The 24,249-nt window shown below is 34.6% G+C and overlaps 1 protein-coding gene across 3 annotated transcripts in view; it reads right to left on the bottom strand.

Moving 5' to 3' along the window:
• Gli (carboxyl ester lipase-like protein Gli) overlaps window positions 1–21,882 on the bottom strand; it is a 105,906-nt gene extending 84,024 nt beyond the window's left edge. For 2 of the 3 annotated variants that reach the window (XM_017616291.1, XM_017616290.1), the window contains exon 1: window positions 21,450–21,728. In XM_017616291.1, the coding sequence (XP_017471780.1) occupies window positions 21,450–21,728 (279 nt within the window). Of the gene's footprint in view, window positions 1–21,449 lie in introns of all 3 variants that reach the window. The other variant, XM_017616292.1, reaches the window with a different exon arrangement.
• Window positions 21,883–24,249: the final 2,367 nt, after the last annotated feature.

The raw sequence follows: 24,249 nt of genomic DNA, 5'->3' as shown, positions 1-24,249 counted from the left end.
GTTTTTATTATATTTTATAAGGGACATTTTTATTTTTCATATTCTGTGTTTAAGAATTTACCTCTGAAAAATGCAGAGCTGATTTAAAGGACAGTTTAAGAAATAATGGACAAAAGGCGTAGTCATAGCACACACTTTTCCTTCTCTACCTAGCGCAGTGATCGACATGCTATAGCTTACTCAGCGCTCTGTGACCACATGCGTGTTTCACCCAAGAATGATAGAATACAAGATTGCGCCAATCGAGCTGAGAGCAACTGGCCATGACGTAAAAATATACCAGAATGAGAGAGCAAAGACGAATTAAATAAGAAAAAGAAGAAGAATCGAACAGCTGGGGCGAAATTGAAAGGTTTGTTTACAAAGTGCATAAGAAATCGCGGATTTACGGAAATGGTAAATTGGTTGTTTAAAAGTAAAGAATGTGTACTTCTTAAATGCAGAAACACAGAAAGCGGTGAAAGCAAAGAACCTTATAGTTGTTAAAAAATGGAAGTAAACAACGAAATATTTGAATATGTATAGATTTTAATAATTATTTAGTGATATTTCAGCCAAATCAGTGTAGTACCAATGACATGTAAACAAACCGTCTGACGTTTTTACAGGAAATAGTGCTTTTTGCGTTCCTATGCACTTCTGCATCTGTTCTCCTTTTACTCTCATTTGAGAGCGTAAAATTGTAGTTTGACAGTTCCACAGGTTTTAGTCCGAAGTTCAAAGGAACAGACTTTATGATGGTAACAAATATATTGGCAAAAACATAGCAAGTGCATATGCCAAGTGCTAGGATAGCCGTAAATAAATAAAAACACTCTTCCGCTTGTGTTAACAAGAAGCACACAAAGATATGATTTTACTCCTAGTTTAATGTCACAAAGTTTAATTGTAAAAACGATTTTAATATAACTTGACTCGTTGGCGTCTGTTCGCGTGTCCGATAAAAGACGAAGACTACTCTCATTCTATGCCAGAGTTGCCATGACCTTACAACTCGGCCCTACCTGCAGCTGCGGATCGACCTCGATCCGTGATCAGTGGGTTTTAACGCCTTCATCGTCGCTGTTTTCCTCATCACTATCGAAAGCCTGAGGAAGAGCGCACCATGGCTTTATTTTGTCGCCAGAGTAGACTGATGAGTAGTGTCGCTGAGTCCTTTGGGACCCAGGTATATCTTGTACGACATACCGATCATTGCCTAAAATTCGTACCGCGGTTCAAGCTTGCGTGAAGTGCCAGTGCTGGGTGGCTCGTATTCAACAACCACTAAATCGTCAACGTTGTATGCTTTCGGAGTCGTATGCTTTTTGTCGAAGCGTTGTTTGGACTTGAGTCGTTCCTTTTGTATTCGCACGGCCGCCTCTGCACGGTCGCTAACCAAATTGTCATTCATTGAGTTTTCGTACTGAAGAGCAAGTACTATCTTATTTTGCAAAATGTCTCGTGGTTTAAAGCTGAATAATAGCTCTAGTGGTGTTCGTGAAGTAGTTTTATTACGCATGCTGTTGATCGACCATTGAATTGTTCGCAATGCATCGTCCCATCGCTTATCGTTTTTGACTGAAGGCAGTAACATCGAGAGTATGGTTTTGTTGCATCGCTCAACCGAGCCGTTTGCCCTTGGTGTTCGAACAGCATTGCTAATGTGTCGAATATCGTTTTCTTTACAATAACGCTCAAATTCTTTCGATGTGAATGCTGTTCCACGATCCGAGATGATTTTCTCTGGCATTCCCACATAACTGCTTAATTCGTTGAAGACCTCGATAACGTGTTTGGTTGCTGTACTCTTGACTGCTCGTACAATCGCAAAACGTGTGAAAGCGTCGATGATCACGAGATGGTGTTCATTGCGCTTTGAACTTCTCGAGAAGGGACCTAAGTGGTCTACATGGACAGTTCGGAATGGTATAGGTTCTACCTCTCCAACATGGAGCTCACCTTCCTTTTTACCACCTGGTACCTTATTGTACGTACAGTCAATGCAAGATTTTAAATAGGATTTGATAAAGTTACGCATGCGAGCAAACCACATATGCTCACTTATTCGTGCAATTGTTTTCTCCAACCCAAGATGTCCAGCTTTATCGTGCGGACTGTTAACGATTTGCCATCTTAGTGCTTTCGGAACCACCCAGAGATGTTTGCCATTTACTATCTTATATACCCAGCCATGACTTATAACGAAATCTTTGCTTACCGCAGTATATCCTTGCTGCAATTTGCTGACTAGTGCTTTGATTGAATTATCTTGGAGTTGTATTCCAAATAACCAATCGTCGTTCCTAACTAAGACCTTGTCAGCTCGAAGAGATGCCGTTACTAACTCACGCGCCTCCTCAACTGGCGCACGACTTAGTGCGTCGACGTGGGCCATATGTTGGCCAGCACGGTGTTCGACCTCGATATCATATTCTTGGATACGAAGCCACCACCTAGCGATACGCGGAACAAGTTCACGTTTGTTCATAACTGTTTTTAATGCGTTACAGTCTGTGATAACCTTTACCCGTTTGCCGTAATGCAGCAATTACCGGGCGAGAAACTAAAACAGTCTTTATATTTGCAAATGCCTTTGTTTTTTTTATTTGTCCACTTAAATATTTCATTTTTCCGCAACAATTGATTCAACGGAGCAGCGATGACGGCATACCCCGGTACAAATTTGCGAAAATAACCGCTCAAGCCGAGGAACTGTCTAACTTCGGTAACGCTCTCTGGCGTTTTAAATTCGCATATTGCTTTTGTTTTAGCTAACCCAGGAGAAATACCATTGGGTGTTAGCTCGTGACCCAAAAACTGTATCGTTGTTTTCAAAAACTCACACTTTTGTAAATTGAGACTAACGTTAGCATTTTGTAATGCGTTAAAAACACGTTCTAACTTTTCGTACATTTCGCTTATAGTCAAACTGCCGATTAATATATCGTCCATATAATTAATCATGTCATTAGGTCTCACATTGTCTTTAATTTTAGCGATCAGACGTTGAAAAACGGCCGGGGCGTTTTTAAGCCCGAACGGCATGCGTTTAAATTCGTACAGACCTTCTGTCGTAATGAAGGCTGTAAATTTTCGGCTACCTTCCTCAATAGGAACTTGATAGTAGCCGCTGTTAAGATCTAACACTGAGAAATACTTAAAACTTTTTGCCCGTTGTAGTTCTTCTTTAATGTTTGGCGTCGAAAATATTTCTTTCCGCATATGTTGATTTAACCGCCGGAAATCTACACACAATCTTTCGCTACCATTTTTCTTTTTTACCAACAGCATAAGGCTAGCGTATTCGGAATCGGATTTACAAATAATGTCGTTATCGAGTAGTTCTTTTAACATATTCGCGATTAATTCCTTTTTAGGTTCAGGAGCACGAAACGGTTTTTGAGCGATAGGAATATTAGTATCCAGATCGATTTTCATATTTACGAGTTCGGTTTGTCCAATTTCACTTATATTTGTTGCAAACACATCGCGATATTTATTCATCAACTCGAACAATTTCTTTTTATTTTCAGTTTCTTCAATACCGCACTTTATTTCATCAATATGCAATGATTATTTATTATTTTCGCTAACAATTTTATTGCACGCACTAGCAATAGTAATTTTACCATTTAAAATTGTCATTTTCATGTCTGTGAACACATCTTGCCCCAACAGCAAGCCTACCGTCAAAAGTTTATCATCAACTACGTATAGATACACATCTCGCTCACAACTGTCAACTTTCAAGTTAACACGCATTTTGGAGTAGGCATAGATCACACCTCAGCAAAACCCACTTATTTTTAGAGCACACTTTTCTTCAACGCTTTTGATTTTACCTGCCGCAGTTTGGCTGATCATACTACATTCGCTACCCGTATCTATTAGGGCTGTAAACATTTTACCGTCTATTGTGACCACTTTCTCATAGTTATTTTCAGATACTACCGCTTTAGTCGTACGAGTTGTCACAGTTTTCAGCTTCGCCCTTAGGATGCACTTTTTGACAGACAACACATCTACGCCTGCGCTGTGGTTGCGCGCACTTTGAAGAAATGTGCCCCTTTTGTTGACAATTATAACAAATAATTTGCTTATCACTGTCACGTCTTTCACTAGAGTTTCCCTCAACATTCGCGATTGATTTTTCTGGTTTAAAAGGGCGCACTGGTAAATTCTTAGTATAGTCAATTATTGTTTGTCGGAACTCACGCATCGAACTATAGCGATTTGCTGCTATAGCTATTTGTAATTCCCGCTGCCTAAGACCATCTATTGCGTATTTCACTATGGTGGGTTCACTTAAACCAAATCTTTTACCTAAAGCCCCTATACGAAAGCAATAGTCAAGAAGACTTTCACACAACTGAACTCTTCACACAAACATTTTGATAATTCACTCCAGCTTGAATACAATTTCTCAGTAGAATTCAACCAAAGTTTTGCTGCACCTTTGAGTCGACTATACACCGCCAATAAAAGACATTTCTCTTCCCATTTCTTTTAAATCAGGTAACTTCAATGTATTTATTTTCACCACCGGCATTTTGATAGTTTTTTTTCTTTTTTAATTTCACAACAATGCGGTCTAATAAGAATTCAACCTGTCGCTTTTTTCTTTGTTTTGTTTTGCTTTTCAGCTGCCCTTCGTTTGCGTTTGCACTCATTACACGCTCAGTGTCGTTATTGCTTTACTACTCGTCGTTCACGCATATCGTTATACACACACACACTCGTTTAGGGATATTATACGTTCATCCCTTTCGTGCTTATATGTATGTATATAAGTGAAGAAAATTTGCGAAATTTCTAGAACGAAAGTGGAGCACCCAATTTTTGCCAGCGGAGTCTCATTTGCGTCTGCGTGAATTTATCTACTTCTGAATTTTGCTGGGATAGCCGTAAATAAATAAAAACACTCTTCCGCTCGTGTTAACAAGAAGCACACAAAGATATGATTTTATTCGGAGTTTAATGTCACAAAGTTTAATTGTAAAAACGATTTTAATATAACTTGACTCGTTGGCGTCTGTTCGCGTGTCGGATAAAAGACGAAGACTACTAGCATTCTATGCCAGAGTTGCCATGACCTTACACAAGTTAGAAAAATTGACAATGCGTGAGTATAGAATGAATAGCTGTTCTTAATTATAAATATTACTTTACCTTTTCTTTTGCAGTGGCCAAAAAGAAGAGTCTTTTTGATGATCGACCGCAATAGATTCAAGAATTGACTTTCATCATGGTGTATGCGTTACAATCTAAATTAGCCAGCATGGGCACCGACTCCAAACAGATACTAGAAGTGCGTATAGAAAATCTCAAACAAAAAAAAGCGCGTCGGGATCAATTCGGGCAGTCACCAGTTGCTGCTAGCACTGTTCGCACGAGTACAGCGAAACAGGGCTCCTTGCTGTTAAGCGAAGAGAATACGGCCGTAAGCATTGACATGGCCGCAAGTGATACAACACCATTGCTGGGTGCAGTCGGAGGTAGTGGAATACAGACACAGCAGCAGATTGCATTCAGCCCTATTCTGCATTTCGACTCGAATCGAAATTTTCTCCGTTTGGCAACTTTGGTATTCTGCGTTCCGTTTCCTTTCGATCATTCTTAGAAATTTACGATTATACATACCTATTCTACATCTCGATCGTAGTTCCGTTTTTCTAAGTTGCAAATTTGTTGACGGAGAACATTTCAATTGTTATTTTCGTGGGTTTAAATAATAAAATTTTATAAAAAATGTAAGTAAAATATACTGCGCATGATTGTAAAAGTCATCATAAATGAATTTTCTCGATTTCTGTCTTTTCACGAGCGGTAATATGGGCAATACGAAAAATTGGCTCAAATATTGGCAACCAAAAGGGATATTGCGCGACGTTTTCAAAGTGGAATTCCAGGCGTTTTTGTTTACATTATCTATAAATAAGACTGTGAAATGCACTGAATGCAATTTATTCTTTTTATATAGAATTAATAGATGTATGCACATAGATACATCCATACATAAAATGTGAAGTTACATAAAAAATATGCTTTTATTATTGCACTCGTTTTTACTAACTTTTTAAAAAGAGGTGCATATGTTGTTTCGAATTCGATTTGCTATGGAAAGATAAGCTTTGTTCTTCCCCTCCTCCTGACGGCTTTCAAAATGGGATTCATTTGCGTTCAAATCTTCCACTCTGTAGTAAATGCAAATGTTGTGGAGTGCTCAAACAACGTTTATAATTTCACTGACTCTAAGCGATGAGTAACACAGTTCAAGATGAATTCCTTATGACTTCGCTCATCTGAAAAAGATCAATAATAATAATAATAATAGATTGGCGCTTACACATATGTTAGTGTTTGGCCGAGCTTCTCCTCCAACTTGTGGCGTGCGCCTTGAAATTGTCACATAAAGCGGAGGGACCTACAGTTTTACGCCGACTCCGAACGGCGATTGTATTTTGATGAGAAGCTGTTTTTCATGGCAGAAATACACTCGGAGGTTTGCCATTGCCTGCCAAGGGACGACCGCTGTTAAGAAAAACCTTTTTCTAAATTTTTTGCGATGTTGCTTTGACCAGGGCTTGAACCCAGGTGCTGGTGAGTGAAAGCGCGCACTGCTTACCACTACACCACAGCGGCCGAACATGTCCCTAAATCTCCGCCTTTCAACTTCCGCATCAGCAATTTGGGACTCGTTCTTCTCTTCAAGCAATAACGCCGCGGCTATGGATTTCATTCTTATAACTATGTATCCACTTAAATTTTATTTTTAAATTACTGTGATGCTAGGTATATTTAGTTATTTTAAAATATTTACAAACTTTAAGTTCATATGCTGCTATAGTTTGGTGGCAAATATTTCTTTGTTTTGTTTCGATTTCACACATTCCTAGGCAAACNTGTTATTGGCAATAAGTACATGTGCTTGTTTATTAATAATTCAAATATTATGTTCAAACAAATTTAAGTGAAAGGTATGCAATTTCAAGAAAAAAGCAATTGCTTAGTTTTTATGCATACGGCTTAACATTTCCGGTAGGAAGCAGAAGGTCAGTATGTATAAATAAAAAGCTTTATCAGGGGAACGCGTTATATTTTCAAATAACAAATAAATAAAAAATACATCGTAATGAAATGTTGCCGTTTATTGCATGTGATCTGATGCCGGATTCAATTTATAGGTTCTCGTAGGTAGCTCGTTCTCGAAGTCATCAGTGGTGAAGTGTTTTACACAGATGACGCTGGTTCGGGCGTTGAAATCCGTTGGTCTCCGGCAGAACTGGATCCGCTTTTCCACCAACTCAATGTCGGCCGGAAAAGTAAAAAAACTGCACTAACACTAGCACAATTAACCACTGCACACCTCCTTTTTTATCTTTAATTTTTTATAAGTTTTCACAAAAAACAAAACCACGCTCAAAATCTTTCGAATTTGTAAATTTGTAAAGTTGGAATAACCTAAAATGTCATGAACCAGAAAATGTAAACAAAAGTATTGTGTGACGTCAGCGAATGGGTGGATGCTGTCAAATCGACGAAGAGAGGGTTAGCGGTCCGCGGATGGCGCGACCTTTATTTTCTGGATCGTTTGTTTCACCAATATACGAACAGCGGTAGCGAAGCAACATGATTCAATAATACAAGGTTAGATAATTATTGACAGCTGCGGCTTGACACTCCCTTACAAAAGGTTGCATTTACGAAGGACAGAGAAAGGGCAAGAATGCAATCCCTTGTTGCGAAAATGGTAGTAGAAAAGTACGCAAAGTAGGCATATAGTAGTGAAATTCCTTTTGTAAAGTCTAATGTATTTGCAGGAAATCTGGCATTTTANATTAGTAGTGAAATTCCTTTCGTAAATTCTAATGTATTTGCAGGAAATCTGGCATTTTAAACGAAATGTTGAACGTAATATTGATATATCTACGTGAATTACGTAATTTATATGCTATTTAGCCGTATAAAAACTGCAAAATGACTCAAAATTAAAATAAGACTACTATGAGATTGATGTAAACATCCAATGCTTATGTTTTCATCAGTTAAATATGCTTCATATGCATATACAAATAAACATATTGCACAAAAGCTTATACTTTTATTTCACACCAAAGCTACACTGTTTCCATGTAAATTTGCAAAGAAGCAACACGGTGCCACTGCTAAGGGAGCGGTGCGAGAGAGACAACTGTCAGTTTATCGAACCTTGTATTATTGAATCATGGCGGAGCAAATCAACCGATTCAATAAGTGGGACTGTGTGCCAGTGTTGCCGTTTTAGCCTTTGGTGGCTAGATTTAGCTACCACATACTTTTTTTGGCCACATAAATTTAAAATTGCCCCTAGCCCTTTTTTTAGCCCTTTGGAGAATTTACTTATACTTGGCATGAAAAAGTTGTATATGCTTAATTTGATCTAATTATTTTTTTTCATTTATGTAAGAGATGAATTTTTAAACTAAGAAAGACTGATATATGTATTGTATGTTCCTTACATTTTTATACATACATACTGTAAAAGTGTTAAGGCTGTTAACTTACGGCCCTTAATTTGTTAAATGGCCCATCAAGCCGATTTACTGTGTATGTTCTTGTGGTGTGATTGTACCAGCTGCTGGTGTCGTGAGTGGTGAAATTAGCTCAATTTTCTAAGTAAAACGTATTTTGGCGGAAATTCTTGCACTATATATGTCAAAGCCGTGTTTGTGGAAGATTAAGTTCAGTTCAGTTAAGAACAAAAAAAAACAATGTTTAAGAAAATGGTAGACAAATTATGAGATTTCGGCTCGAATCATTTCGATCTTTCCTCGACCTCATTTTTAAAGAAATAAATATTGAACCAGCATGCTGGTAAGTTATAAGCTGGAGCCAGCAAGCCGGTGTGGTATGTTTCCCCTTTTACACACCAAAGTTTTTGGTTGGATAAAATATTTGATTTTTTCCAGAGTTCATTGTTTTTCTATACCACTACTTCTTGAAAATGTTTGCGTGTATACTTATATATGTATATGTAAGTAAAACATTTCAGCTACCATTTTTAGCCACAACGACTTTTTTTAGCTCTTTTTTAGCCTTTTTTTAAAGGAATTTGGCTACCACTAAAAATGATTCGCGGCAACACTGCTGTGTGCATTGCTCAGATGGCGCTCTTCGTATGTGAAACACTCATGTGCTCAGAGAGCGCTCAGCATTATTTAGGGGTGGCTCACAAGCATGAATATGTTAAGCTCTCAAACCAAATCGTGGTTGCTTCAACTAAGATTTGGTAACTATGACTAAACCATGTGTTGAAAGAAAGCTTATCTGTATTAGCAGAGCTTAATGACATCCTTTTATGAACCATACGTTAAGTTGAATGGAATTTGTAGAAATATGCTTCAAAAAAACATTTATTAGTATTTACCAAGCCCTTCAACTAAATTAACGATTTGGTCAACCTAGATGAATATTAGAAGCTTTAATATATTTAGTTATAATTACCAACCCATGGTAATAGTTCCCAATCCTTGGTAACAGTTCCCGAATCTTGTCAAAATTGGGGAACTAAATATCTGTAGTTGTCGAAACTAATCATTTTTCTCAGTGTTGAAAATTTGGTATTAAAAGAGCGGTACTTTAATAAAATAAATAATAAACATTAAATAAACTAAGGAAAAATAGCCAAAACTTACTAAAATGTCGAGTCCTAATTTCTATTTTGGCCACTGTATGTATTCCTCGATTTGAATCATAGGCATACAGATTAGAAAATTATAACTGTTTATAAAGAAAATTAAATTAAGAAATTTAGATTATATACCAACATCACTTAAAACTCGTTCATAGGCATGCCATTTTAATGAGAAGTTAAGGCGTCGGAGCACCGAATACGGAACAAATACAGGACATTAAAAGAAATACAGAACATTTGGCGTCCCGTATAAAATAAATTAATTAACAGGACAATGGGTCAAAAAAGAGGACTGTCCCGTATAATACAGGATGGATGGTCACCGTAATCTAAGGAGAAAATTAGTCATGAAGTACATACTAGAGCACCAAAGGAATATAATTTACCTGATAATGCGTATATAAAATGGAAATCAACACCACTAAGAGGTAGAAAATACAATTTTATAATAGGTATTGACTTGTTAAACCATTTGAACACCATGATAAATCTGGTGGATGGAAAAATAACCTTAAATGAAAAAGAAACAACATTTTTAAATAACCCTTTTAATTTGAAAGAAATTTGTGCGTTAGAAACAGAGCTGGGTAAATGCAATTACATTACAATTACAATTACATTCCTCAGTAATTGTAATTAGGATTCAATTCCTTCAGTTCACAGCAAAGGAATCGATTACTTTTTCAATTCCTTGAAGTAATTTCGAATGGAATTGTTTTTTTCTTTAAATCCATTACAAGGAATTTCATATTGTAATTGGAATAAATTACGTGCTAGTAATGTAATTTTATTTCTTCAATTCCTTTGAAAGGAATCGAAAATGTAATTTTTTCCAATTCCTTTGAAAGGAATTGAAAATGTAATTGATTTTTTTCGAACTCCATTCCTCAAAGTAATTTAACCCTTCGATTTGTGAGAAGGTCCCTAGGGACCTTTTCGTATTTCATGTGCCTATATCTTTTTGTTCAATGCATTTTTGAAAAGAATTTACAGCGTGGCGACGAATAACTGTTACCCAGTTTTTTTTGGGAAATAGAAGAGTCCTTTATAGATTTTGCGAAAAAAGTATGTTATTGTTAATTTTCCACAGATTTTACTTTAGTTGTATTAATTAGTTTTTAAATTTTAATCCTTATTTACATTTGCCAGCAGTGTAAACTTTGAGAGAAAAGTTCATTAGGCACGCAGGTCCTCGTCAGTTAATTTGTCCCATATCTTCTGTAACCATAGGCTAATTTTCTCCATTTTGAGTCCCTTATACTCCCCCTTCTGTCCAAAATAAGGCCTCATACTTAAAAATCTAATAGACTCGGGACTGGTGACTAGGACGGCCATTCATTCGACCAACCTTATACAGTTTTTTTCTTTTTTGTACTTTTTTTATACAAAGCCTAAGAAAAAATACACCTGAAAAAGACTTGCGTGCCAAATGAACTTTTCTCTCAAAGTTTACACTGCTGGCAAATGTAGATAAGGATTAAAATTTAAAAACTAACTAATACAACTAAAGTAAAATCTGTGGAAAATTAACAATAAAATACTTTTTTCGCAAAATTTATAAAGGACCCTTTTATTTCTCAAAAAAAACTGGGTAACAGTTATTCGTCGCCACGCTGTATACATGTATTCCAAGAATAAATTAAGCTGAATCGTTTAAAATAAGTTTCGAAGGGATACGGGATCACGTTCGAGTGTTATTGAGATTTCAACATATATAGTACGGGGATTAGTGACAAGGTCCCTAGGGACCTTGTACAATTTTAGAAGAAATAACAAGTTACTTGCATTTTTGAAAAGAATTTATACATGTATTCCAAGAATAAATTAAGCTGAATCGTTTAAAATAAGTTTCGAAGGGATACGGGATCACGTTCGAGTGTTATTGAGATTTCAACATATATAGTACGGGGATTAGTGACAAGGTCCCTAGGGACCTTGTACAATTTTAGAAGAAATAACAAGTTACTTGTCTTCATGTTTTGATTTTTTTTTCACTTGTTCTTCAAATTATTTCATTCCTAATATATATGCAGGACGTTAATTTAATCAAAAGACAACATAAATACCAAAGAAGTTGCACATGTACAGTCGAAACATCGAGCAACTCTTTGTAGGTCCCTAAGGACCTTCTCACGAATCTAACGTCATCGGCACTGTCATACGACTAAAGTCGACTTTTCACTTTCGACTCTCGACTTTTTTTTAATTTATTTGCCAATAAAAACTGATCTTCCAACAAGCTCGCGGAGTGCTGTTTGGTCGTATTTAAAAAAAAAAAATGTCAATAAAACTGAAGTGAAATGTTAAAAGTGTGGTAGCGAAATGAATTTTAATGACAGTACAACAGTACAAATCATTTAAGAGCAGCGCATAAAATTATTATACGAAAACAAATTCCTCAAATTTGTTAATCGTTCGTCTCCACAATCTTCAGTTAATAATGAGGTAAGATAAACATATTATATTATTATTATATTTATTTTAACAATTTCATACAAGAAAGTTTTTCTGCTTGAGTTTATGTAAGTTTTTACAGACAGGCTTTGGTTCGAATTTANTCGACTGTACAGAGTCAATCGAAAAGTCGAAAGTCGACTTTCTAGTGAAGTCGAACAACCCTACACTGCTTGGACTTGGACTAATCCCTGGTATTATGGTACCCTTAATTCTACCCAAAATGACTTGCCTTCTGGGGCCTTTGAAGTACAGAGGATAGAGTACAAATGAGGATAGAGTCCGCTTGAATTACGAGCCCTGTCGGACTGGAGATCCTATCTCCTAAGAGTTTTATAAACAAATTGCATTTCTATGGCTAAATTTTGATAATAAAAATGTAACCACGCTAAAATTACACAAAAAACGCCGAGACACGTAAAATTACACTGCGCTGCGCGGCGCAATTGCATTAACACCGTAGCCGGAGTTGCCATACTAACACCAATTTATGAAAAGCGTTAGCGCATTAACACCAAATAACACACGAGACCAAGGCGAAAACTTAGAAAAATTACATGTTTTTTTTCCTTTGGTGTGGCGAGAACGTCAGAAAATTTCATCTTGAAAAATTTAAATTTTTACTCTACAATAATGAGAATATCGTGGCTTTTTTCATTGAAAATTCTGCTGAAGCACTAGAGGCACGAGCCTAGAAAGGTATGACAAACAGTATTTTATGGCCGGAGATTGAAGACATGAACTTGGACGATATTTGGTGTTAGCAGCCATGCCCTTATCCATATTTTTTTTTTTTGAAAGGGTCGTCATATCTGCACCTATGTTTGAAATTTCAAACATGAGATGTGAAATTAAAGAATTGGGCCAAAGGATGTGCAATAAGGTTTTAGTTAGAAGTTTTTAGTGGTACAGAGTGATTTCAAATTTGATGAAATGAACAACCGACGCCATGGGTTGCCTCTCTTCACTCAGGAATGAATGGACGGATTTAGATGAGACATCCGGGATATTTTTAAAGTTTTTAACCCTAGAAGCCTAGTATGTTTGGGAGTTACTTAAAGCCTTAACATATGTCTTAGAGGCGCTGTTGTTGCAGTAAAGCGCAGGTTTTTGATTTCTTAATCTACTGAAGGCAGAAAAACCGGGAAGGTTTATTAAAACGGGTAATTTGTATTTTATATTGAAATTGTATCTGAAATTTTTAAAAATTTCTTTATATAATTCTCTTCTCATGGAGAAAATTTAAAATTTTTTTATGCAAATCTTAACTAAAGATACGTAAAAAGATATAAAATATTCTCTATTTTATCAATTTAACTGAGTTGGAATTTTCAAATAGGTGGCAACCCTCCTCAAAAGTATTTTTGAAAGTTTTCTTTTTTTAATTTGATACTTAGATCAATTAAGTTGAGTTAAATTTTCAAACAGGTGGCAACCCTCCTCCAACATATTTTCGGCTATAAGCCTTCTTAAAAATCTAAAGTTTGATACCCAAAATGCAGTATTTCATTTATTTAATCAAAATAACCGAGTTTAAATTTTCAAAGAGGTGGCAATTTTACTCAAAACTATTTCCAGAAGTTATCTTTCTTAAACCTTTTTAATTCAATATCTATATTGTAATATATCATTTAGTTTATCAACTAAATTGCGCTAAATTTTTTAACAGGTGGCAACCCTCCTTTAAAATATTTTCGACTGTAAGCCTTTTTAAAACTTTAGTTTGACACCCTCATGGCAATATTTCATTTACTTTATCAATTTAACTGATTTACAATTTCCAAATAGGTGGCAGCTCCCTCAAAAATATTTCCAACAGTTATATTTCTTAAACCTCTTTAATTTGATACCCATATTGTAATATTTTATTTATTTTATCAATGTACTTTAGTTAAATTTTCAAACAGAATTCAATCCTCCTCAAATGTATTTTCGGCAGTAAGCCTTCTTAAAACTCTTTAGTTTGACAACCACATGGCAATATTTCATTTATTTTATCAATTTCGCTGAGTTACAATTTTCAAATAGTTGGCAACCCTCGTTAAAAATACTTCCAACAGTTATCTTTCTTAAACCTCTTTAATTTGATACCCATATTGTAATATTTTATTTATTTTATCAATGTACTTTAGTTAAATTTTCAAACAGAATTCAATCCTCCTCAAATGTATTTTCGGCAGTAAGCCTTCTTAAAACTCTTTAGTTTGACAACCACATGGCAATATTTCATTTATTTTATCAATTTCGCTGAGTTACAATTTTCAAATAGTTGGCAACCCTCGTTAAAAATACTTCCAACAGTTATCTTTCTTAAACCTCTTTAACTTGATACCCATATTGTAATAATTCATTAATTTTATCAATATAATTGGGTTTAAAAATTTTACAATAGGTGGCAACCTTCCAAATTTTTGCGATATCATTGGTTCTGGTATTATACCGAATAATAAAAAAAAAATTATTCAAATCAGTTCAGCCGTTCTCGAGTTTTGATAACCGTGACATACGAACACAACATTTTTATATATATAGTTATACATAGAAGATGTCCAACGAGTGCTTTCGATTTTAATCTTTGACCACAACAAAGAATTCCACATTGCACATTCGTGAATGAACTTTCAGTTTCTCGATTACTTTTAGAATTCCTTTGAGTAATTGAAAAAACTAAAGTACTCTTGCAATTCCAGGTAATGGAATTGAAAAAAATCAATTACATTTTAAATTCCTTTCAGAGGAATTGGACAAAAATTACATTACTAGCACGTAATTTATTCCAATAACAATATGAAATTCTTTGTAATTGAATAACAAAAAAAAAAACAATTACATTTGAAATTACTTCAAGGAATTGAGAAAGTAATCGATTTCTTTGCTGTGGACTGAAGGAATTGATTCCTAATTACAATTCCTTGTAATTTGTAATTGGGAGTAATTTGATTCCTAAAGGAATCTTTACGACCCAGCTCTGGTTAGAGAGTATAAAGAAGTAGCCAAACTACTAAAAACTTTTGAAATGCTATTGTTTAAAGAGGGTGAAAAGTTAACGAGCACTACAGAAATACAACATGAAATTAGCACCACTATGGACGAGCAAATAAACTTGAAATTATACAGGTATCCACCCCAACATGAAGAGGATGTTCGTAGGCAAATTAAAGAGATGGAGGAACAAGGTATTATAAGAAAAAGTAATTCCAGATACTCCAGTCCCTTAATAGTAATCCCAATGAAAATGGATAACTCAGGAAAAATAAAGTACAGAATAGTAGTGGATTACAGAAAATTGAACGAGGTAACAATCGATGATATATATCCCTTGCCTAACATTGATTCAATATTAGACAAATTGGGACGCGCCCAATACATCACGACACTAGACCTTGCTAAGGAATATCATCAAATTACAATTAAAGAGGAATACAGGTGCAAAACTGCGTTCGTTACACCTCATGGTCTGTATGAATTTACAAGGATGCCATTTGGGTTAAAGAATGCACCTGCAACCTTTCAACGTCTTATGAACGAAATTCTACGAGATTTCATAAGCAAAACGTGTGTTGTATACTTAGACGACATAATAATTTTCCGCACAATGTTGCAGGAACACATAAAGGCAATCAAAGATATTTTTAAAGTCCTAGAGAAAAAAAATTTAAAAATACAAGTAGACAAATGCATTTTTTTAAAGAGAGAAACTGAGTTCTTAGGACACGTATTAATATTTAAAAAAGGGAGTAAGAATCAACACTAAGGACCCTTCTGCTTTTGTTAAGCTCAAACAATTAATTAGTTCACACCCAATTTTAAGATATCCGAATTTCGAAAAGGAATTTACGTTAACAACTGATGCATCAAATTATGCAATTGGCGCTTTTATATCCCAAGAAAGACATCCTATTTGCTATGCATCAAGAGCGCTAAATAATCACGAACGAAACTATTCAGCTACTGATAAGGAATTATTAGCTATTATGTGGAGCATGATTTATTTCAGACCATATTTGTATGGAAGGAGATTTAAGATAGTAACAGACCACCAGCTAATAAAATATTTACACTCAAAATATAGGGGCAAAGATATGTCGCCGAGACATCAACGATGGCTGTTAAAGTTCGGAGAATATCAGTTTCGCATAGAATATATTAAAGGAAAGTAAAGCTGAGTAGCGGATTTTCTTAGTAGGATACAAAATAACGAGGACGTTATTAAAGACAAGGAGGAGGGTGAAAATACTGGCGAAAATATTGAATACGACATAAACATAATCGACGATCTAGATGATGATGCGTCAATGCGAACGATCCATTCAGCTGAAGAAAATTTGCATGATCACTTTTATATCAAAGAAGAGATAGTCAACAAATATAAAACACAAATTATTTTAACAAATAATAAGACAGAAGAGCTCAAAATAATACATGGGAAAAGAATTATTTTCGTTTCGGAATATGATTTCGGTAGACTTGGTGATATATTTAGGAAATATATAACAAAAGGAAAAGTTGGCTTTTTTTCAGAACTATATGAACGGCAATATAATGTAGTTCAGGAAAAGCTCATAGAAATGTTCGCTAATCATAAGCAATTAGAGTTTATAAAGTGCACAATGAGAGCACAGGATATCGAAACCGAAGTTGAAGCGGTTAAACAAATTTCGCTGTATCATGTCAGGGAAAGCATACATTCTGGTGTACAAGAAATAAAATTTACTATCCGAAATTACCAGAGCTAATACAAAGAGTAACCAACCAATGCGAAATATGCCAAGAGGTAAAATATGATAGGAGACCAATCAGACCAAAACTTTCGCATACGGAAACACCTACAAAAAATAATGAAATTATCCACATAGACACATATGTTATAAAAAGATTTAATTTTTTAACAATGATAGATAAATTTTCCAAGTATGGAGTAGCATATCCTTTAAATTACAGAAACCATATTACTATCATTGAACAACTGGAAGACTACTTTACCAAAATAGGAAAACCAAGTAAAATAATAGCAGATAATGAATTTAATGTGACAAGGATTAAGGAATTTCTAAGCAATGAAAATATAGAAATTCATATAACCAAACCCAACAGCCATACGGGTAACGCAGATATTGAAAGATTCCATAATACCATTTCAGAAAAGTTTAGAATGTTATATAAATTAAACAAAGGCATATCCGTTAAGCAGATAATACAAAAAGCTATTAGAAATTATCAGCCGTGCTCCCATTTTCAGAATCGCAAATATTTTGCGTTTTACTTTTCAAATCGCATAATTACGTGCTCCAATATTCGCAAATCGGAAAATTTTTGCGGTTTCAAATCGGTTGCCAATGAGACGGTGGAATGAAAAGTAAATGTTAAAATTAACATAAATAACAAACTAGCTTAGTTTAAATTTATTTTTGATTATGCCCATTATATTTTGCGATACTTTTGGCGTCCTAAAATTAACTTTTTATGTTGATTTTATATGTTTAATTCACTATTTATTATACACATCTCCGTTTTGGGCAACGACAATTTATCGAAGCAACGAAGATTTACGATTTGGTGCGGACGATACATGTGCGATGATTGTTGCATACCTTCAAGGGATGACTTTTAAGAATGCTGGAAACGATGTGGAAAATGGAACAAAAAGTTGCGAATTCAGGAGCACCCAAAAATAAAAACGTACGATTTTTACAAAAACGCAAATCGCAAAAGTACGTGGAAATGGGAGCCCGGCTGTATAATTACAGGTTTCATTCTACAGTCAAAATCACGCCGAACGAGGTACATAATAACAAAGTGGATAAAGAAATTGTAAGAAAGAGTTTGGAACAGACAAAGGAANCCAACAGCCATATGGGTAACGCAGATATTGAAAGTTTCAATAATACCATTTCAGAAAAGTTTAGAATGTTATATAAATTAAACAAAGGCATATCCGTTAAGCAGTTAATACAAAAAGCTATTAGAAATTATAATGACAGGTTTCATTCTACAATCAAATTCACGCCTAACTAGGTACATAATAACAAAGTGGATAAAGAAATTGTAAAAAAGAATTTGGAACAGACAAAGGAAAAGTCAATCACCAAACTGAATAGGAACGGGGAAGAATATACAGAGCAAAGAGCAGAAGGATTCATAAAAAATTACAAGGCAGTTAGACATAAGGAACAACCCAAATATAGAAAACAAAAATTGGAGAAACNAAATAGTGTACCATGGATGACGACGACAGACAAAATATACAAACACATCTTTTACGGACAAATTACACAATTAACCACCAAATCAAAATAAATGATTATTTCGCCTCAGCTATTGAACATCTCAAAGAAATTATTAAAAGAGAGAGTAAAAATAGAAAAAGAGTTTAATTCCATAAACAAATTCATGTATGACGAATATAAACAAAATTTATATTTAGATCAATATACAAAGATTCAATTATTGAAAAGTAAAATTGAACACCTTCAAGAATACATTGTATCAGCTAAATATGGGATAATACACCCAAATATATTAACAAGCGAGGAAATAGTAAAATATAATATCGATTATATAGTCCGGTCAAATTAGACCAAAAATAGGAGTGAAGTTACAAAATTACCACCCAGCTGAAAATTGGTAGGATTGTTCAAAACACCATCATAAATGAAATCAAGAAAGTCCCCATCGATCCGATACCTGGAAAAAAAGTTGTTCGGGGTCAAAGGTCACATAAACGGGTTTTTCGCGATTTTCAGCAAAACGGTAAGTTTATCATAAAATTAGTTTAGGCAAAAATAGTATATCAGATAATTATCTATAACAAATGTCTAAATACTTTTTGTCCAAAGAGCCACCGTTTCCGAGATAAAACGATTCAAAAAGTTGGAAGTTCGGGTGTACCTGGCGTATGAGTAACACGCTTTACTGCTCGTATTTCATACAAAAAATCTTTGCGCATTTTCATTTGAACACTCATATTTCGTATTTATCCATCGATTTTCTTCATCAGTAACTTGATTTTTTTTTGTATGTAAATAATTATGCAAAAACACCTGACGGTTCAACTGACAAATATGAGGAATTTTTAAAGCAAATAAACAAAGTAGTAACATAAAACCACTTCCGGCCTATTGGTAAAATTGTACACAAAAAGAGTAATTGAAAATTAAAAAGACAACAAATTTCCAGGAATTATCGAATTGAACATTAAATGATTGTTAAGCAGTTGGATTAAATACACAAGCCGAAATTGTGAATAAGCAACCACCAGATTCAGTTAAATGCTTCCTTTTTGCTGTAAAATTGAAGATGTATGAAAACTAAAATATAATTGTTATTTTTGTCAAATATTTACCAAATAATTATGAAACTTTATCCACCCATTTATTTCTGTGCGCTTTACAACTATACATGAGAAAATGAAAATCAAAATGACTTCTTCCAAATAACCAATGCCGGATCGGAGATTTAATTTATTAGGCGTCCTTTTAGTAGCTTTTTGCGAAAAGTTTCTTTGCCATACTAACTACTTAACAAGTATTTGAGCAAAATATTGCTGATCTTGGTTAAATAAGGTCCAATTTCATAATTAAACACTTGAAATTCCTTTTGTAAAAGTTACCTTTTAGTTAAAGTGTCACTTAAATGTACTTTAAGCAAAAATTGTTTTCATAATACAATGGCAATTGAATAATAATAAAAGGTTTATTTAAATGGATATAACAAAGGGAGCATTGCTGATTTCGGCAAAATTTCATCTGCTGATTGTCATAAATATGTAATTATAACTACGAAAATGACATACTTTTTTTCTTACAAAAGGGACCTTTATGTCATTTAAATTTCTCTTTTGGGTATTTAACTAATGAGCCTTTATGCGGAACTTTATCTTTAAAGTGGCTTTATGGAATCGATTAGCAAAATAAAGCATCCTTTAAATTTTGAAATATTCTTTAATTTTGTTATGAAATCGGCCCTAAATCATTTATTTCAAAGAAATATTTTATTTATTTTGGAGATAAATCTACTTTGTGGAAAGTGAAGTAAAACGAAGTAAAATGAAGTGACGAAGTGAAGGCTTCCAAAGTGAAGTGACAGCGTCAGTACTGCTCACTAGTAATGGGAAGGGAGCGCACAATGTTTGGTGTGTCATGAAGAAATCGCACGGGCGCATTTCCCCTTATTCCCAAATATTTAATTAATAAATTATTACATACATATGCACATAAATAAAAAGATGAATTTAATATAATGCTAAAATCCCTTTTCCTTTAATTCAAAATAAGAATATTAATACAAATAAATTCAACTATTGGTTATAATTTTAATTTTAATTCTAATAAAAAATCTAAGCAAGCAATGAAAGTGAATTAAACTATATTAAAAGGTTAATTCTATAATAATAAAATAAAAAATACCTTTTTCTTATAATTTGTAACTCGAAATAGTTGACAACACTGTTTGCATCAGACGCGTGAGCGACTAATTCTCTTTATTCTCTCATCGTTTAGTAAAATTGAAATATGTGTATGATTGTGTGAGTTTTGGTCATCTCTGCTTTAGACCAGCGATGGGCAGAGAGAGCTTTTATTCTGCGCGCCCCTATACAAAATAAATAGAAAGCTTAAAAGAGCTTTGCCCGAGGGCAAGGCAGTGCCCATCGCCGCTTTAGACACAACTAAACATTTAATGCTACCTTTAAATATAAAGTGAGCTTTAAAGTTAAAGGTTACTTGAGAAAACGGCCCTTTGTGTCTTTTTTATTCCAAAATAAACGTACATATCGATGGCTGAGTGGAAGATCGACCTATCACGGCAGCCAGTTCGAAAACGCTCTATCTCAAAAAACTTTTCAAGAACGCCTTATTTCAGAATTCGTTTCAAAAATGCCTTGTCTCAGCTGCCGATTCAAAAACGCCCTATATCAGCATATTTTCAATACATTTTGAAGTGAGATAGGGCGTTTTTGAACCGAGTTTTAAAATAGGGTGTTTTTCAATTAAATTCTGAAATAGGGCGTTCTTGAAAAGTTTTTTGATATAGAGCGTTTTCGAACTGGCTGCCGAGATAGGCCGATCTTCCACTCAGCCATCGATATGTACATATAAAAAAAAATCGATATATTAATTTAACATGTTCAAAAAAATAACATAATATTTGAAGGGGAAAAAAGTTAAATTTCGCAGGCCTGTGTAATTGTTGGTTTTGGAGGACATTGTTGTATCCGCCTCTCCCTATATGTATTTCATTCAGGCTACGCCCATGAATATATGTGTACAATCATACAAACATACAATTTATTTAAATATTTCAGTTATTAATGTTAAGCGAAATGAAAAAATTCAAACCTTACCTTTGGTGAAAATATGTTCAAGTAGAGACAATCTTCATCCATGTCCGTAATACCTTTGGTGACGCCTGTATATCGTACTGGTTGTGGGCACGCCGGACCATAGTCAACGGCTTGCAATAGCTGCCATCCACGGTGTAGACGTGGTGGCTTAAAGCGACCCTCGAAGGTTGGTGGTAATGCATAAGGGATGCCCAAGAAAACTGAGCATTCGCCCATCACTCGGTCAACGGTCGAATGGTAGGGTCTGTAGAAAGATTTCGGATCGGGATTGTCGTACATGTAGACTTTAAATCCTTGCACTTGTCCGTAATTGGTCGTGACGTAAACATCGCGCTCTAATGTCAGCGAGTCACGTCGCTGTTTGCCCTGCAAATCTTCGCGCCAACCTGCCAAAACGCCAGGGAAGGGAGCATGAGCAGCGTTGGGATTGTTCTGCAAAATAATATTTAAATAAATAATTAATATCGTAAGTATATGTACGTATATATATATAATGCGTAAGGACATGGGTGTGAAAAGGTACGATTAAAAATGCGATGGTATTTTACCGCGATAAATACTTATGCAAACGATCGTTAGCGAAAACATTTCGTGGGTGTTAGATTCTATGCAAAGAGTTTATGTATCCACAAAAGGGGTATTCTTGTTTTCCTATGAGACAGCTTTACAAACTGTGCAATCTGTGCACCGCGACAAAGTTTGTCGCGCGAATAGCAAACAAAAGAATTCCAGGCTATTCCTGAATGTATGGCAATTTTTTATTTTATAATTTAAAATTTTTCTGATTTTTATACCCGAGCGCCCTGCACCTACCTGCCTACGACCATGCTTACTATCACACTTAACTTTACTTACTAAGTAGTGTTTGCCACAATATGAATGGCAAAGTTCAGGGCGTAAAATAATAACTGTCGCAAAGGTTTTTCGAAAAATAAAAGAGTCCTTTAAAGATTTTGCGAAAAAAAGTATTTTTTTGCTAACTTTATAAATAGTTTACTTTAATTTTATTAATTAGTTTTGAAACTTTAATCCTTATTTCCATTTGCCAGCTTTGGGAGATAAGTACATGCTTTTATCAGGTGTATTTTTTCTTAGATTTTGTATAAAAAAAAAAGAAAACTGTATAGGTATAGGGTTGGTCGAATGAATGGCCTCCTAGTCACCAGTTCCGAGTCTTTTCGATTGCTGAGTATGAGGCCTTATGTTGGACAAAAGACGGAGTATAAAGGAGCCAAATGGAGGAAATTAGCCTATGGTTAGAGAAGATATCGTCACTACACACGAATAAAGGCGCGCTAGTGTTTTGACGGCGAAAAAAGGCGCGTAAACAAATTTGCGAAAAAAGATGCTTATGAAAAACTTCGGCGAAGTATGTTGAGTCTTTGACGCTGAAGTTTTTTTATGCGTCTTTTTTCGCCGTCATTTTTTGAGCTCGCGCCCTTAATTGTGTCTAGTGACGATATGTAATAAAGTAACCGACGAAGATTTGCGTGCCGCTTGAGCTTTTCTCTCAAAGTGTTTACCGCTGGTAAACGCAAATGAAGGTTAAAATTTAAAAACTTATTAATAAAATCTAAGTAAAATCTGTGGATGATTAACAATAAACTACTTTTTTCGCAAAATCTATAAAGTTCCCTTTTATTTTTCAATAAAACCTGTGAAACAGTTATTATTTTACGCACTATATATGACAAAATATTAATAGCTGGAAAAAGGAGTACAAAAGAAGTACAAAACTAAGAAAGGAGTACATTTCCAGATATTTTTTTTGGGAGTAGATTACAAAAAAGGAGTACGTTTACTCCCAAACGCAGTACGTCTGGCAACCCTAACTGCAGCAAAACCAAGCTGTTGGGAAAACCCTGACGAAATGCGTACAATTGAAACCATGAGTTTGAAGATTGCGGAAATTGATGTGAAAATTTCAATTTCATATTAAATATATTTATGTATGCATGTACGTACATATGTATGTAAAAATGTAGTTTCGATTTAAGAAAATCGGATAAAGTTTTACTTTGGGTTAAGCAGACAACCATAATCGTAAAATCCGATTTGTGAGTCCAGATACATATGTACATACTTAGGTATGTATGTATGTATACAACGCATCGGGACTGATTTTTTTAAATATACATACACCTCTAATTTTAGTATTTATATTAAAAAACCCAGTGAAATTAAAAAACTATCACTTGCATTTGGGTTTGCTCAATAGCGATTTGAGCTGTCGCACAGTGTTATCAAAAAAAAAGTTATCAATGAAAATTCGTTTCTCTTGAGATCAAGTTATATGGCTGCGTATGAATGTAGATATGTACATATTCCGAAATTTTTTTTATTTGTGAAGGCTCTCAAGAAAAACTAAAAATTCATATAAAATTAGGCACAACAAGTGGAAAATAAATTTGCTGCTATAAAAAATTTCTTAAATCAGTATGCAGCTCTTAAGAAAAAAATGTTCGTACATCTCGTCGCTACCTTGTCAAACTATCGAATGTGAAAATCTGAACTTTTCAGGAGAGCAAAGAAACAGTTGTATAAAATATTGTTGTCATTAGACAAAAGTGTGGGATTCGAAATTTTGTTAAAGCCAGTATCCTCTGCTTCTAAGAAGACCAGAAATTTGACGATTTGCCAACTTACGTATCATTCTAAACGCATGCGCAAGGTATCGTAAATCAAAAAGCAGTCGAATCCCACACTTTTGTCTAATGACAACAATATTTTTTACAACTGTTTCTTTGCTCTCCTGAAAAGTGCAGATTTTCACATTCGATAGTTTGACATGGTAGCGACG

The sequence above is a fragment of the Rhagoletis zephyria genome, unplaced genomic scaffold (assembly GCF_001687245.7).
Source record: "Rhagoletis zephyria isolate East Lansing unplaced genomic scaffold, Rhagoletis_zephyria_1.1 Rzeph_scaffold_01175, whole genome shotgun sequence".
Classification (NCBI taxonomy): Eukaryota; Metazoa; Arthropoda; class Insecta; order Diptera; family Tephritidae; genus Rhagoletis; species Rhagoletis zephyria.
This window is presented reverse-complemented; position numbering and strand designations above follow the sequence as displayed.